The sequence below is a fragment of the Thunnus maccoyii genome, chromosome 15 (assembly GCF_910596095.1).
Source record: "Thunnus maccoyii chromosome 15, fThuMac1.1, whole genome shotgun sequence".
In the NCBI taxonomy this organism is placed as follows: Eukaryota; Metazoa; Chordata; class Actinopteri; order Scombriformes; family Scombridae; genus Thunnus; species Thunnus maccoyii.
The window spans coordinates 11,439,683-11,454,500 of record NC_056547.1 but is presented as its reverse complement, the minus strand read 5'-3'; the positions used below and the strand labels follow the sequence as shown (position 1 = coordinate 11,454,500).

General features: G+C 40.8%; 1 protein-coding gene across 1 annotated transcript in view; it reads right to left on the bottom strand.

Annotated features, from left to right (window-relative positions):
- ext1b (exostosin glycosyltransferase 1b) overlaps positions 1-14,818 on the bottom strand; it is a 116,022-nt gene that overhangs the window by 8,501 nt on the left and 92,703 nt on the right. Inside the window, exons 6-7 of the mRNA XM_042435388.1 lie at positions 11,986-12,104; positions 6,753-6,848 (exon numbers count right to left, since the gene is read on the bottom strand). Of these exons, the coding sequence (XP_042291322.1) occupies positions 6,753-6,848; positions 11,986-12,104 (215 nt within the window). The remainder of the gene's footprint in view (positions 1-6,752; positions 6,849-11,985; positions 12,105-14,818) is intronic.

The following is a 14,818-nucleotide window of genomic DNA, read 5'->3' as shown; positions in this document are numbered from 1 at the left end:
AAAGAAGTGAAATCCTACTGTTGGGCCTTAAAGAGACAGGAGCTAAAACAGCTCGTTTCAGACAGAGGCTGAACCGAGCAGCTGCATAAAGAGCCAGTATAAGACACATTTTTTGAACTGTAAATCATGCAAAGATATTCCAGTAGAGCCCCAGATTATAAATATAGACCTGGAAATGTGCATGATACCTCCCTTTTAAATCAATCCATCCATTTTCCACCACTTATCCAGGTCCAGGGTTTGGTTGAAGCAGACTAAGCAAGCTGGCCCTGAAGTCTTTTTCCTTGGCTACATTTTCTAGCTTTGCCTGGGAGATCACAAGATGTTCCCAGGCAAGATGGCATATTTTAATCCCTCCAGAGTGTTCTGGGTCTGCCCTTCTATTAGTTGGACATGCCCGAAAAACCTCCAGAGGAAGCATCCACAAAGCATCCTAATCTTACTCCTCTGAACTCCTTCCGGATGTCTGTGCTTCTCACCCAATCTGAGCTCAGACACCCTGTGAATTTCAGACACTTGTATCTACAATTTTTAGACTTTTCGGTCACTCCCCAAAGCTCACGACTATAAGCGAGGTCTGGACAGTAGCTCCACTAGGAAATCTACAGTTTTGCCTTGAGATAAATTTCAGAATATTCTTTTCGCATCCAATATCTACTGTATGAATTTTTAATGATCCCTTACAAACTCATGGGATTCGTGGGAGACAACAAGCCATGATATCAACAGAGAGAAAAGCCAATATCCTATGCTTTACTGCATTGCTGCTCCCCGTCGTTTTCAGCGGTGATAGAGTGCCGATAAAAGTTTCCATTATGGTTGCGGGGTCATCTTTCTCTTTTAAAACCGATAAACACATAAATACAGCCAGACAAATAAAAGTTATGTGTTCCACATTTGGCGAAAATTTACTTTTCCTCCCTTTCCAATGTTGAAAAATGAATATATTTAACAGCGGATGAAACCAAGCTGTGTAATACATGACGGTCCTTGAATATTTACTGGAAGCGGAGAGAGTGATGGTGGGCCTGGTGGGTGGATGGAAAGATCAACATCTTGAGGATATTTAGCCGGGAAGTCTTTGGTCTATTGCTCTGATGAAAGGCGGCTCGGATGAGAACACAGCAGCTTCTTGTTGAGAGAGATTGTGTGTGTGTGTATTGTCAAATGGATGTGTGCTCCAACTCAAACAACCTCCCACACAAACAAGAAAGCTTTAATGGATGTGGACACTTCAACACAGTATTATACACGCACACACTGACACTAACAGCCTGGAGAGCGTTGCTGATATTCAGTTATTCAGTTGAGGTCTGAAGGTCAGGTCTCTGTAAGAACACTTGTTCTTTTAAAACACCACCTGCACTGAATAGCTATTACATTTACATTTAAGGAGAGTCGGTTGACCTCTTTTCTCTATAAACACCTGGCTCTGTTTGCCTGCTGTGCTCCAGCTAAGTGACCTCACTCTCAATAGGTCTTCATCACTTCTACGGCCGAGGGCAGCAACAAAACACCAGGAGAAATGCGAGAATACATGCCTTTACTGTCAAGCTGCGTGAAGACTGTTATCAATTCCGGTGCTGCAGCTATTGTTTTCATTATTTAGTCTATAAAATGTCAGAAAATAAAGAAGAATGTCCGTCACAATTTCACACAGACAAAGTTGACGTCTTCATATCGCTTTTTTTATCTGACCGACAGTCCAAAACTCAAAGATTTTCAATTTACAATGACGTTAAAACCTCAAACTAGTCCAAAAAATGTGTTTTTCCTCTTGTTTTTCTTTCATCTGACTGTTTGAGTTGCAGAATGATATATGTGACACTAGAAGGCTGTTTTTCAGATTTATCTGCTGAAGGGGGAAAAGTTTCTCGGTGCTCACCTTAAATCTGAGTTTAAAGGGGTGAACTTGTGAGCAGGATTTGGAAAATGTGAAGCCTGCAGGTGCACAAACACTGAGAACAGACTTTTCAGTGAAAGCAGGAGACATCTTGTGTCCAGCAGTTTAAACTTTTGGAATGAAAAAATATATATTTGCAGATTTGTAGATGTCAAAAACCACGTTAGACACTAATTATTACTCATAGCTGAGTATTTTTGATATGTCTTACAACATGTCTGGATCGGATCTTTAAATAAAGTGTTGAATTCCTTTTGTGAGTCATCAAGTTCACAATATGAAACCACATAATACCAGAGCCACAGTCTGCAGCAACTAATCAAACGGGGATTCAAATCACATCAATCACAAACACCGATGACTGAGAAAACATCCTTTAACGTATTGATGCTGTAATCGTCTGCCGTGTCTGTGATTTGAATCTCCTTTTGATTGGTTGTTGCAGACTGCAGCTCTGGTAAAAAAAGATGCCGTTGTTTAATATTGTATCAGACGACAACATAGTTCGAAGCTCATAACGATAAAAACGAGAGAAAATCTTTACATTTGAAAAGTGTTTTGACATTTTTTTGCCTGAAGGGATTCATAGAAAAACATCAGCATTTTTCAATTTTAATTTTCTGTTGATCAAATAATCATTTCAGCGCAAATCTCTTCCGATTCATGGTGGAAACATTTTCATTACTTGGTGCATCTTTGCTTTTAAGAGTCCTGATCGACATTAAAGATGGACTTTTTCCTGTACTTTTTACTTTTAATAATGTAAATGAAGAATAAAAGGCTGAATGCACACAGGCAACAAAGAGAAATTGGGAGTTATTGGGGAAAACAGACAATTTTAAGACATTTTCATACAATTTAGGGGCTTACAAATAGTCAGTACACTGTCTGTGCAGCAAAAAAGGTCATTTTTGAACTCAACGTTGCGTTCATCTCCCTCTTTTTCGCTCCTACCTCACACGCCGACAGCAGAGAGGGGTCAGAAAATTGAAGCAACAGCTCTCTGACACAGAATATCAGTTTATAGAGTTAAAGATGTTAAGTTTAAGAGGACTTCTGTATTGTATTGCATCATACAGAGAACTGACAGCGCTATTGAGGCTGACATCGGTGACACTGCGGTCAAGTGCCGTCTACTTTTCCTTTCTTCAAAAACACTCCAGAGGCAACAACAGCGGCTGAAAGCTTCGCCTGCTGCTCATATTCTAACAGGGTGAGAGTGCAGAGGTGTGTGAGTGACAGTTGTGTTTTCAGACGGAGAGAGAATGAGATGAGGAGAAGGGGGTGGGGGGGGGGATGAGAGAGAGGAGAGGAAAGAGAAGAAGCCTCCCTCTCATTTTTAGCGAGGCCTCCTTGTGTCATCATTACTGCTGTAATCTCCTACGGGCAGAAAAAGAGAAACAAAACAACCCTGTCTCTCTACGCTCCGTGTTTTCCACTTGTTTTCCAACCAGAACGTGACAGAGAGAGAATACCAGCGAAGAAGAGGCAGAGAGAGAGACAGGAAGCGGAGAAAGTGACAGCGAGACAAAGAGTTATGACAAGAGCGACGGCGAAAAATGTAAAGAGATGGAAAAAGAAAGAGACAAAGAGAAAAGAGAAAGGATAAGAGACCGCGGTGTTTCCAAACCCCAGATGGTTTGTAATGTTAGACGTGCGACATATTAGCCTGGGGCTTCCTGGAGCTCTCCAGGAATGTGAGCTCTTACAGCAGGAATCTGCCTCCAGCATTTCACCTCCTTCCCAACGGACAGCAGCAGCAGCAGCAGCAGCAGAGGAGAGAGGCAGAGAGGGAGAGAGGAGGACCACCAGTGTGTGTTAACCATATTAAGCACTGCTGGGCTTCTCACACGGCTTAAACCAACAGTCATAAACCAGCTTTTTGGCCACCGTGCCGAGCGGACGACAGAGGGGGAAAGACAGAGGGAGGGAAAAAAGGGAATGTAGTTAAAGGATAAGATTGGTGTTGTGTTTTTCTTGAAAAGACCAAAACCAATTATATATTAGTCTGATTTTTACTGTGGTGAAAAGCCACATTTGTTCCTACTGAAGATGTAAATCTTTAAAAAACACAAATAAACACAGCTATTTTCTAAAACAGCTGGGCACTGTAGTTTTTTAGCAAACAGCACACAAACAGGAGTAAACAGTGCATTTATTGGGGACTATTTTCAGCTGCGGATACATACGCGTCGGCGCTCCAGCGGGTACTCACGGAAACAAAGCGGTGCATGTGGGACTGCCACGAAATAAAATATCTAAAATAAGATGTCACCCGTTGCAACAGTGTGACTAACCGATGTGTTTTTAATAGTTTTTGGGCAACAATGGAGGTTTATGACGCAGAGGAATAAGCTGTGTCAGGCTTTGGCTACACAGGCAGCAGCACTCGATAGAGGAAAATATTCAGTCATAGGATTTGTTGACAATAAGAAAAATACAGAATAACACCCGACTTAGACTTTAACATGCTATACAACAATGCTGAATGAGGTATGAAGCTTTATTAAAGGAGCATTCTGCCATTTTTATACTTATTCTCCATTGTTCACTGTAAAGATGTAGCGGCAGTCGCTAAAAACTGCACAATATGCAGTCATGTCATTTTGTTCCTGCAGTCAGGAAACTTGTAGGAACACAACATCTTCATCTTCTTCTTTGCTACTAATTCTCCAGTAGCACACAGCGAACCCACAGCCGGACACGAATGTGCGTTTTTGTAGGCAGTGGATCTTTTTAAAGCGATTTTATGTCACCGCGTGCCCGAAAGTTATGTTTCCTGTTGCAACAGGACACATTTTATGAAACTTGGTGGGAGTTGACATGCTACAGTTAAAAAACATACACATGGCTCATATTTTACAGGCAGATTCCAGTATAATTAGACTTAGAATTGATTTAAATTGGACTGATTTTAGGTCAATTAATAAAAAACTATTTGAATCAGCGTTTAAATCTTCATGCCGGAACATAAAATTTACAGAAAGTATAATTGTACTGTGAATGAAAAGCCCAAAATATAAAAAAATTAATAGTTTGTAGGCGGTACATTGGGGTGGTGTGACTTACACTCAGTATTTCTAAAAACCTGGCAAGGCCCTGACAACAGACTGCAAAAAAAAAAGAAAGAAAAGAAAAGCAGGGCATAAAGGAGAGAATGATGCAGCGATAGAGAAAAGAAGAAAGAAGATGACAGAAAGAAATGATAAATATGGGGGGAAAAAAAAGAGGATCTGTGAGTGAGAAAGAGGATGAAAGAGAGAGAGGAGGGGGGGGGGGAGGATAAGCATGAAAGGAGCAGGAAAAAAGGCAAAAGAGATGAAAAGCGTTCTCTCTCTCTTTCTCCCTCTGTGGGGTGGAGGAACACAGCTTGGCTCGCCACGGTAAACACAGAACCCGCCACAACCACAACAAACCACAGGCTGCCTGGCACACACACACACAGACATACATACACACACACACACACACACACACAATGCCAGTACACTAAGCCTTTTCTGCTGACTTTTCACGGACACACAGCTACACACACACACACACACACAGTCCTCCCGCTGTGATTGACAGCTTGGGAGAAACCACTCAGAGCCACGGGGAGAGGTAAACCATAAACCCAGCCTACCGCCGGGTGACTGACACTGATGTGAAAACCACTTCCTGTGATTGGCAGGTGAAGTGAAGTCCTCGCGAGCAGAAAGGGAAGAGGACAACAGTAGATGATGTCTCGGCGTACGGATGAGGAACGGATTTCCCCTTTCGCTCTAAAACAAAAGCCCGAGCGTGGAGCGTGGAAATCGCGAAAAAAACGAGCTCAGATCAGCGTTTAGGGAGCAAATCCCACCGTGTGTGTGTGTGTGTGTCTACGTCTGACCTTTGACATGACAAAAGGAGGTCACGGGGAAGTCAAGATAAACACGGCAATCCCCTTCCACAGGGCTGAAGCTTCAGTGTAAAAGCCTCCATAATAAGGTTGTCATAAGCTTTGGGTTCTGTCTGGCTGGAGGGTTAACTTACAAAAAAAAAAAAATGGAGAAGATGTTTCAATTATGACAGTGTCAGTCATGAGAACAAAGAGGAAAAAAAAACAAGATATCCCTCAACTGACATGCAGAGAAAATTGACACCCACTGGTAAAACACTGTTTTTATGCATATTACACTTCTTTGAATGCTCAGAGACACATTTAAATCTTTTTTTTTTTTTTTTTTGCTCTGTGCATGAAGATATTTTGTGAGAAGATTTACAACCTTTAAACCTTTAAGGAATTGATAAAAACATAAATTCAGATATAGAACTTCTGCATGGATGCGAGGTCATGAGTTATTAAACACATAAAGGAAAAACCCAACCTGAAGCAAATCAATGCATGAATTTATTGTGTCTACTCATACTGTACATTAAAACTCAAATATAACTTATTTCTTCAGAGATTTTGTCACTTTCCTGATTTAATTAGATATTTACTTATGATTAAAGCAAAGAAAAATACATTAAACATAAATAAAGGCACATGCACTTACCCATTATTAGGTTCTTATCTCTCTTAACAATATGCATTAGCCTTTCAGCAACATTTTTTTTTTCATCCCAGTGTATATTATTCCCGTTACTGAGCTTTAATTAAAACCACACAAACAGCCCTTTAATGGAATCAGTGCGGCACAAATCGAAACTCATTAGCTCCCAGAAACTCTCTGACTGAATAAAATGTGCAAAGATACAGTAGCTTTACAGTGTGAGGATATACAAAAGATGAGACACGTAATTGGAAATGATATTGATTACCTTTGAGGTAACGGAGAGGAAGCGTCTGTGTGTGTGTGTGTGTGTGTGTGTTCAGGCTCACCTTATTTTCTCCCTCGATGACGATGACGGGCACTGAGGTGGCAGGCCAGCGGTGTTTGGCGGGGAGAGGCTTGTCACAGTTCCAGAGAACAATAATCTGAAAGAAAGAAGAAGAAGAAGAAAAAAAGAAAAGTCTTATTACTTGCACCATAACTGAATTGTATCCAATTTGATTCAAATCATTTTCTCCTCCTGACAAAATCCAACTTGTTGCTGAATCAGTCTGCTGAACGTGTGACATTTACGTGCCCTGCGGCCAGCAAATGTCACCTTATTATGGTCTGATTGAATGTTAAAGAGCCAGAAGGGCAACTGAAGTGATAAAATATTTCCAATTATGGGTCCAGAGTGGTTTGTACAATTCAATCCTGAACCAATCACATCACATTGTCAGACAGGACTTTCACCGAGACGTGTCGCTGAACACATTCTCCTGCCCGTACCGTCTCACGCTTCACCTCCAATGTGATGATGTTTTACATGAAGGACTCGTGTTTTCCAGCCAGTCAAATCATGTTTTCTACAACTTAAGACGGCTGTTCTGCGACCCGCGGGTCAGCCGACACGGGGATGTCGCCACGCAATTCCCCGTCCGCTGCGCTATAACAGCAGAGATCATTAATGTTTGATGAGAAACACACACATGACATGTTTCCTGTCTGACTTTACACACATTTACACATTTACACATAAACACACACACACACAGTTACAGTCTCATATGTCAGCCCGTTCTTCTCATGCATTTTAAATTTGATGTCACAAATTGACCGTTTCCTGAAACCTGCTCAGAACAGCGACAAGGTGTCTGTCTGCAGGTCTGTCGAGCCTCAGATTTCTCTACATGTTGAAGCAGCGTGTGTAAGGCTGCAGTCAGACCTTTACTTGGTAAATGACTGTATACGGCACTTTTATCCAAAACACTTCACAATTTTTCTGCTGCTCATTCACCCATTCACACTCACATTCACACACATCACTTAGTCCTCATCATGAAGGCCTTTCATCTTCTAACGTTAAACTAACTGTCTGAAAATATGAACAATATAAGCTAAGTAGCCAAACTAAGTCTTGAACATTTTTCCCTATGACACTACTATGATAATACTAGGACTAACTAGCCCTACGCTGCAAAACAATAACACTCCCGTCTCTTTATTTACATGTCTTCTACATGATAGGAATCCTGACTTTTTTGTCTGGGACGTGCAATTGAACCTCAGCCCTTTAACATGATGTCATGCGTTTAATCAAGCGCATACAAGATTCTCCTTTTAAATCAAGTCAGCTGGAAACATGAAAAAGTCAGACAGAGACAACCGATTCAATTAGCTTGTTTAGTTTGTCAGCCACAGGCGATATAATCTGGCAGCGACGGTTATAAATATTGACCGTCGTTGGCTAGAAACGAGAAGCTGCTATAGTCTACTTCTGTCTGAAACCAAAGACTCATTGTTAAAAAAAAAATTACAGTGGAAATCTGCCACACTTATCATTATAAACTGCTTATGTATGAGAATGGAAAGCTTTACAGGTGTAGGATCTCCCGCTTCAAATTTTACATATTTTAAAATCACATTTGCGGTTCTACATAATACACCAGTATGTCTCCATTCAATAATGCTGTAAAGTGCACATTATGTACTAATGTAGAAAATCAGTGCAAATAGCGAGTGAAAATGTATTTCTAAGGATATGAGTTGGCTGTTTTCTGAGCTTTGCCTCCATTTCCATTGTATACTGCATTGTGGGATATTCAACATAATGTTATTTTCATACTACAACACAGAATAATATATAGTATATTAATGTAGTTTATTGTATAGGATATTAATATCATTTAGGGTATAATAATTTCTCTCATGAAATAAAGGATATTTAGACATAAAGGCAACCAAGAAACAATATTAACATATTTTTGTCCTCGAAAAATGATGTTTTCCATTAAATACCAATATTAAGTTGGCATTAATACCCAATTCTCCCAATTGAGTGGCGGCTGTGGCTCAGGAGGTAGAACAGGTCATCCACCAATGGAAAGACTGGTGGTTCAATCACCAGCTCCTTACTCCTGAAGGCTGTGAGTGTGTGTGAATGCCGGCATGCAGCGTGAGGCCCTTTGAGTGGTCGGAAGACTAGAAAGGCGCTATATAAATGCAGCCCATTTACCATTTGACAAATAGTAAGTAAAGTGATGGAGGAAACATCATCAGCATCCAGCCTGTAGTGTACAGTTGCTGCTGAAATGTCCTTGAACGAGTCAGTAAATGAATCCATCGCGGTTCCACCGTGCAGAGCTGTGGCTGACACCGTGCTCAGACGTACCCTGATGGAAGCCGACCAGAAGAATTTCCCTGCAGGGATCAATAAAGTTTCACATTATTTCTGACATTAACTACGTCACATGCAGCAGTTTTCCTCAGGGACTCTGCACCCTGACTGGACCTGCCTAATTATGAGCTGGGAGCCATTTGGATGTCTGTGTTTGTTGAGGTGTTCCCGATGTAACTGAAGCAGCGTGTGTGTGTGTGTCAGTGGAGTGATGTCTAAGTAAAACATGACATACAGCTGTTTGATGAAACGCAAAATTATCTCCTAACGATAAGCACACACAGATTAAAAAAACAAAACAAGCAATATTCATGAAGGCTGAATCCGGGCAAGAATGTGTTTGTCATTCCGAGATGACAACAGGTACACATCCTGATTCTCACTGTGCCTCCTTGCACACATATTCACGGTTGAGAAACACGTTAATCCACTCTCACAGGGTTCTATTCCTGTTTGATTAGAAAGACAGATGGTGTCTCTGTCAGCTCACCAGCCCTCTCAGGGTGCTGATGGTGGTATGTGTTTGCCTATGACTGGAGGAGAACGCTGAAGAAACTGTCGGTGTATCAGCGGCGCGAGCGGAGGAAACGATTCTCTTAAAATTCGCGTGCGCGCACACACACACACGAGCACGCGCGCGCTCAGCAGGAGGCCCGCTGTGTCAGAAATCGCCGGAACTTTCTCAAAAGCTTCTCTGCGTCAAATTTAGCCTCCTCCACCCTCTGTGTTCTTTCATTCTCTCCCTGCCATTCATTTATTTATATCCCTTTCCTCATCCTTTCGTAGCCTAGCAGCAACCCCCTTTCTCTCTCTCCTCGTTTCTGTGTGCTGAGAGTGCAAGAAAACACCCCGGTTGTGTACCTGGCTCTCCACACAGCCTTAAGAAGGCAAACACAAAAGCCTCCCCCATAAAAAAAAAAAGAATAAGACAGAGTTTACTCATTCTGCCTTTTAATATGAGAGAACGTTTCTGAAAACACTTGGCTGAAAGTGTGACGACGTTGCAACTAGAGCTGCAACGATTAGTCGATAAATCGATTAGTTAGTCGACAGAAAATTAACTATTTTGATCATTGGTTAATCATTTGGAGTCATTTTTTTAAAGAAAAAATGCCCAAATCATCTGGTTCCAGCCTCTTAAACATGAATATTTCTGGTTTCTTTAGACCTCTATGACAGTAAACTGAGTATCTTCGGGTTGTGGACTGTTTTGGGACATTTCGGAAACAGTGACTGACATTTTATAGACAAAACAACAATCAATGAATCAAGAATGATTGATAGTTGCAACCCTAACTGTGACAAACAGTTGGATTTTAGCACACAAAAGTAGAGCTAGGTATCAAACCGCAATACTTTTTTGCTACTAACTGAAAATGTGTCCAAAGCAGTTAGTGTGACATACTTTCTCCAATTGACTTATTCTTTGATAGTTTTATATCTAAAGTTGCATTAACTCAATTTTTTTGGCCACTTGGAGGGCAGCAGAACATGCTGAAAATACAACAATGACATATTGTCATCATGTAAAGTTGTTACGGCTGAAATGTTGCTGTATTTACCATTAAAACAGACACACAACATTAGCATTCATTTGGAGTCCAACATTCACCCTCCTTTACACTCTGCTTTAGCTTCCACTAACTTATCAATATAATATAAAATATCTCTTTAGCTGCTAAATGTCCTGCTATATTCACCGGCTAAACGTTAACTTTCTCTGCTATTTGGTGCTGGGCAGGTAGTGAACAGCTGGGTTATCAGAGCTTTTTCCAGCTGTGTCGGGACACGAGGTTGATGAAAGTGGAGTTTGCGGGTCATAAAACCAAAACAATAAGCTGAAAGACTCTAAAACACTTTGTAGATCTGAGGGGGACTGAAAAGTTGGGTGATAATTCTTGGTGAGGTAGTCAACATTAGCGATCTCACACATATTTGATGCATTCTTACATTAAAGATACACACTTGCAGACTGCAACTGCACACTGCAGCTTTAAAATGATCATTTTGCCAGTTTCATATTGCATTTTTATTTTCCGGGCAGTTCTTGTACGGCTGCTTGGCTTTACACAACATTTAATATGTGGTGGGTGGGTTCTTCTGTTGTTTATACTCAACATATTATTCATATTTATATAAGTAAAATATATTTACTTATATAAATATGTTTTGCTTTTGGTAACTGATATGGGATATGTTTGATAGTAACATGTTCACACAGACATGTACACTTGCAAACGCTTAAGCATAAACACAAAGTACACATGTGCAAGCATCCCGCCTACATAAACACACACATCATTACTCTATATTCTTCTGCCCGAACAATAACACTCATTCTTGTAACTCACCCTCCTGTACCAACACACAATCACGGAATTGCACATTTATGCACAACGCTCGCAGAGAAAAACACATCCCTCCTACACAAAATACAATCTCGCTTACTCATACACTCTGCTGGCCAAACAAATAAACAAAGACACACACATACACACCCACACACAAACACACACATATAAAACCAGCCATCGGGGAGCAAATTCCATTTCATTTCCTGAGCTGGTAAGGAGTAAGCAGGGGAATCAATAGATGCCGTCTCCAGCTGTGCTGAAGGGGGTTTCGCTGCCATGGAGACAGATGTAGCACCGCTACAAACTGCCGCTCTAATTCAATCCTCCAGAGTTAACACACACACACACACACACATACACACACACATGCAGGGATGGGAGATGAGCACTGTTGTTGCTCTGGTTTGGAAAATGCCATCACAAAGCAGCCACATAATGCAGTACAATTTGGGGGAGTCACAAGGTGGAGATCAGTGGAGGATCTCTGGGGATGCTGCAGTGCAGAGACACAAACACACACACACACACACACACCAGCAAATCCTTTACCTGTGCACAGTACTGGGACTTGGCCACAGCCACCAGGAGCTTGAGTATGGGCTGCGACTGGGACACCAGAGGGGAGACGGCGTGGATGACGGCTGTGAACTTGGGATACGGTTTGATACCTGAAACACAAACAAAACAAAACATTGTTAATGCAGTTCGACAAATCCAGACAACAACACCGGCTGGAACACGGCAAGCCGACTGTCAACCATCAGTGTAATTTCAGCCTCTTTAAAGAGAATAAAGCCTGATGAGAACTGAAGTCTCTCATTTCCAAACACTTCATATCTATTTTCAGTGAAAGATGTTACTTGAAATGAGACTGTCAGCAGTTAAAAAATATAGATGATCTAACTGTCAGGGATGTGCGTTCTCGAGCCAGTCTTAAAATATTCAACAACGCTAATGTGTTTTGAAAATGCCAAATCTCTTGATCACTGAATATTTCATTTTGGAAACTCTTCAGCTGTATCAGGAGCCCAGTGAACAGACGACTAACCGCTGATGTGACTTTAAATTCAGTATGACTTGATGTTGAAATAGAGTAATCAAGGCTGAAAATGAGCAGGAAATAAGATATTGAGCAAGACGGATCATAGAGGATGTTCAACTTTTCCTAATTTAAATCTAATCTAACTCAAACCAACAAAGCATAGCGCAGAGGAGATGGCATTACACGAGTCTCCTTTCCGCCACTGAGCAACTTTTTTTGATGACTCTACGCATACTCTTAAAACTTGGTAAACTATCCTTGTGATTTGTAATGAGAAAGTAAAGAGTCTGCAGAGTTTTTTAAACACCTGGGATGTAAATTTCTAACAAGCTCATAAACAGACTTTCATGAAACATTGAACAAAACCTGGAGCGGAGTTACTGTCGTGCGGCATATTTTGAATTTTCGATGTGCATGCTGTTTTCTGCCTTTAGCACACGGTTCTCAGTGGCTTTTTATCACATCCTGTATCAGCACATTACACATCTCACCAGCTAAATGATTACAGCAACACACACAGACGCTGGTTACTCAAAGATACACTATACCCCTGTTTTGTGTGCTTTGGAATGAGGCAGTTTTTTATGGTTTGGGCAAGGCACCTTAGCTCTGATTAATGCTGCTTCGACATATTTTAGACCAGTGATTACCAAACGACCACTGTGTAAGATTTTGTGGCATCTAGCAGATCGCAACCAACTGAATACCCCTCCCTTCCAAGCATGTAGGAAAAACTATGGTGGCTGTGAAACTTTGCAAAAATGTGAAAGTCCCTCCCTAGTGTCAGTGTTTGGTTTGTCCATTCTGGGCTACGGTAGAAACATGGCAGTGCATCCGTGGACCGGACCCGCTCCCTCTGTAGATATAAAGGGCTCATTCTAAGGTGACGAAAACACAACGATTCTTATTTTCCAAGTGATTATACACTAATTAAAACATACTAATGAATATTATATTCCATTTCTGCCAAGTCTGCCTGCTAGATGCCATTAAATTCTGCACACTGCACCTTTTTAAATGTCTTGTTTTGTTCAATAAACAGTCCAAAAACCCCAAAATATTCAATTCTCTGTCATGTAAGACCAAGAAAAACATCAAACATAATTGACTAATGGTTGCAGCTCTAGTGAGCACCACTAAAACAGTTACGAATAAAGGCCAAATGAAAAACACAGAACTTTGTCTTTTATTTTTCCAATCCCATTATTCATCTCACGACCCCTCAGATTTATCTTGAGACCCCAATCTCGGTTTTATAAAGTTTGCCTCAAATAGTGTGCTTGAAGCTTCGGGGAAGGTCTTTTCCTGTTTCAACATGACAATGCTCCCGTGCACAAAACCAGGTTCAAAAAGAAATGGTTTTCTGAGTTCGGCACGTAGTTTTTGAAGACTCTGACCTCAACAACCTCTGGGATAAATTTGGGATGCTAACTGCGAAACTGGTCTTATCACCCAACATCAGGACCAAAATCTCATAGAAAGACTTTCCAGAATAGCAGAAAAGCAAAATAAGACATTCAACAAATCACATATGATGATAATGTTCTGGTGTCCTCATACTTTTGGCCATGTATTGTATATCAGTATAGGCACGTTGGCAGACATTGCAGAGCAGTAATTTGCAGTAATAAATGTCTCATTAGTGTTGGCTTCAATTTTTCTCAATTCAAGTTTAAACACAGTTTTGGTTTTGTAATTATAATTTAAATTGATTAATATTACAACGACATTAGTTATTTAAAACGTACCGCTATCGTTGGTGATAAAATTATATTGTTCGACTGCAAAACATCTTTGCTCTTGTACATCTTTGTTTATGTAAAAAAGGTTTTATTATTTTGAAGTATACGTATTGTTATCAGCCTCAAAAAGCCGGTGTTGTTCAGGCTCTAAATCAAATGTTTCACTAAAGCAACAAAAACAAATTCTACTCTGGGTCGTGTGTGTATGTTGAGTGTTAATTTGCATGATGAGAGTGTGAGTGTGTGTGTCTCGTTATTGGCTCTTAGAGAACAAGAGGAAGTGTCACTTGGAAACAAACTCTCTCTTCTCTGATTATACTCAGTAAAAGATTAATTTTTTTGGCTTTTTTTTTTTGTTGCCTTTATTGGATTAGAGGATTGTGAAGCGGCAGATAGGAAACAAGGGGAGAGAGACGGTTACGACATGCAACAAAGGTCACCGGCTGGAATCGAACCAGGGATGTTGCGGTTATGTGGCATTTGTTTCATTACCCATCAGCGACAAGCCACCTTGTCTCCTAAGAACCCATCTGTGTTTAATTGCTTCCTCTTTGACAAACAAATAAACTTGCCGCCGTTGTAATCCATGCTTGTCACC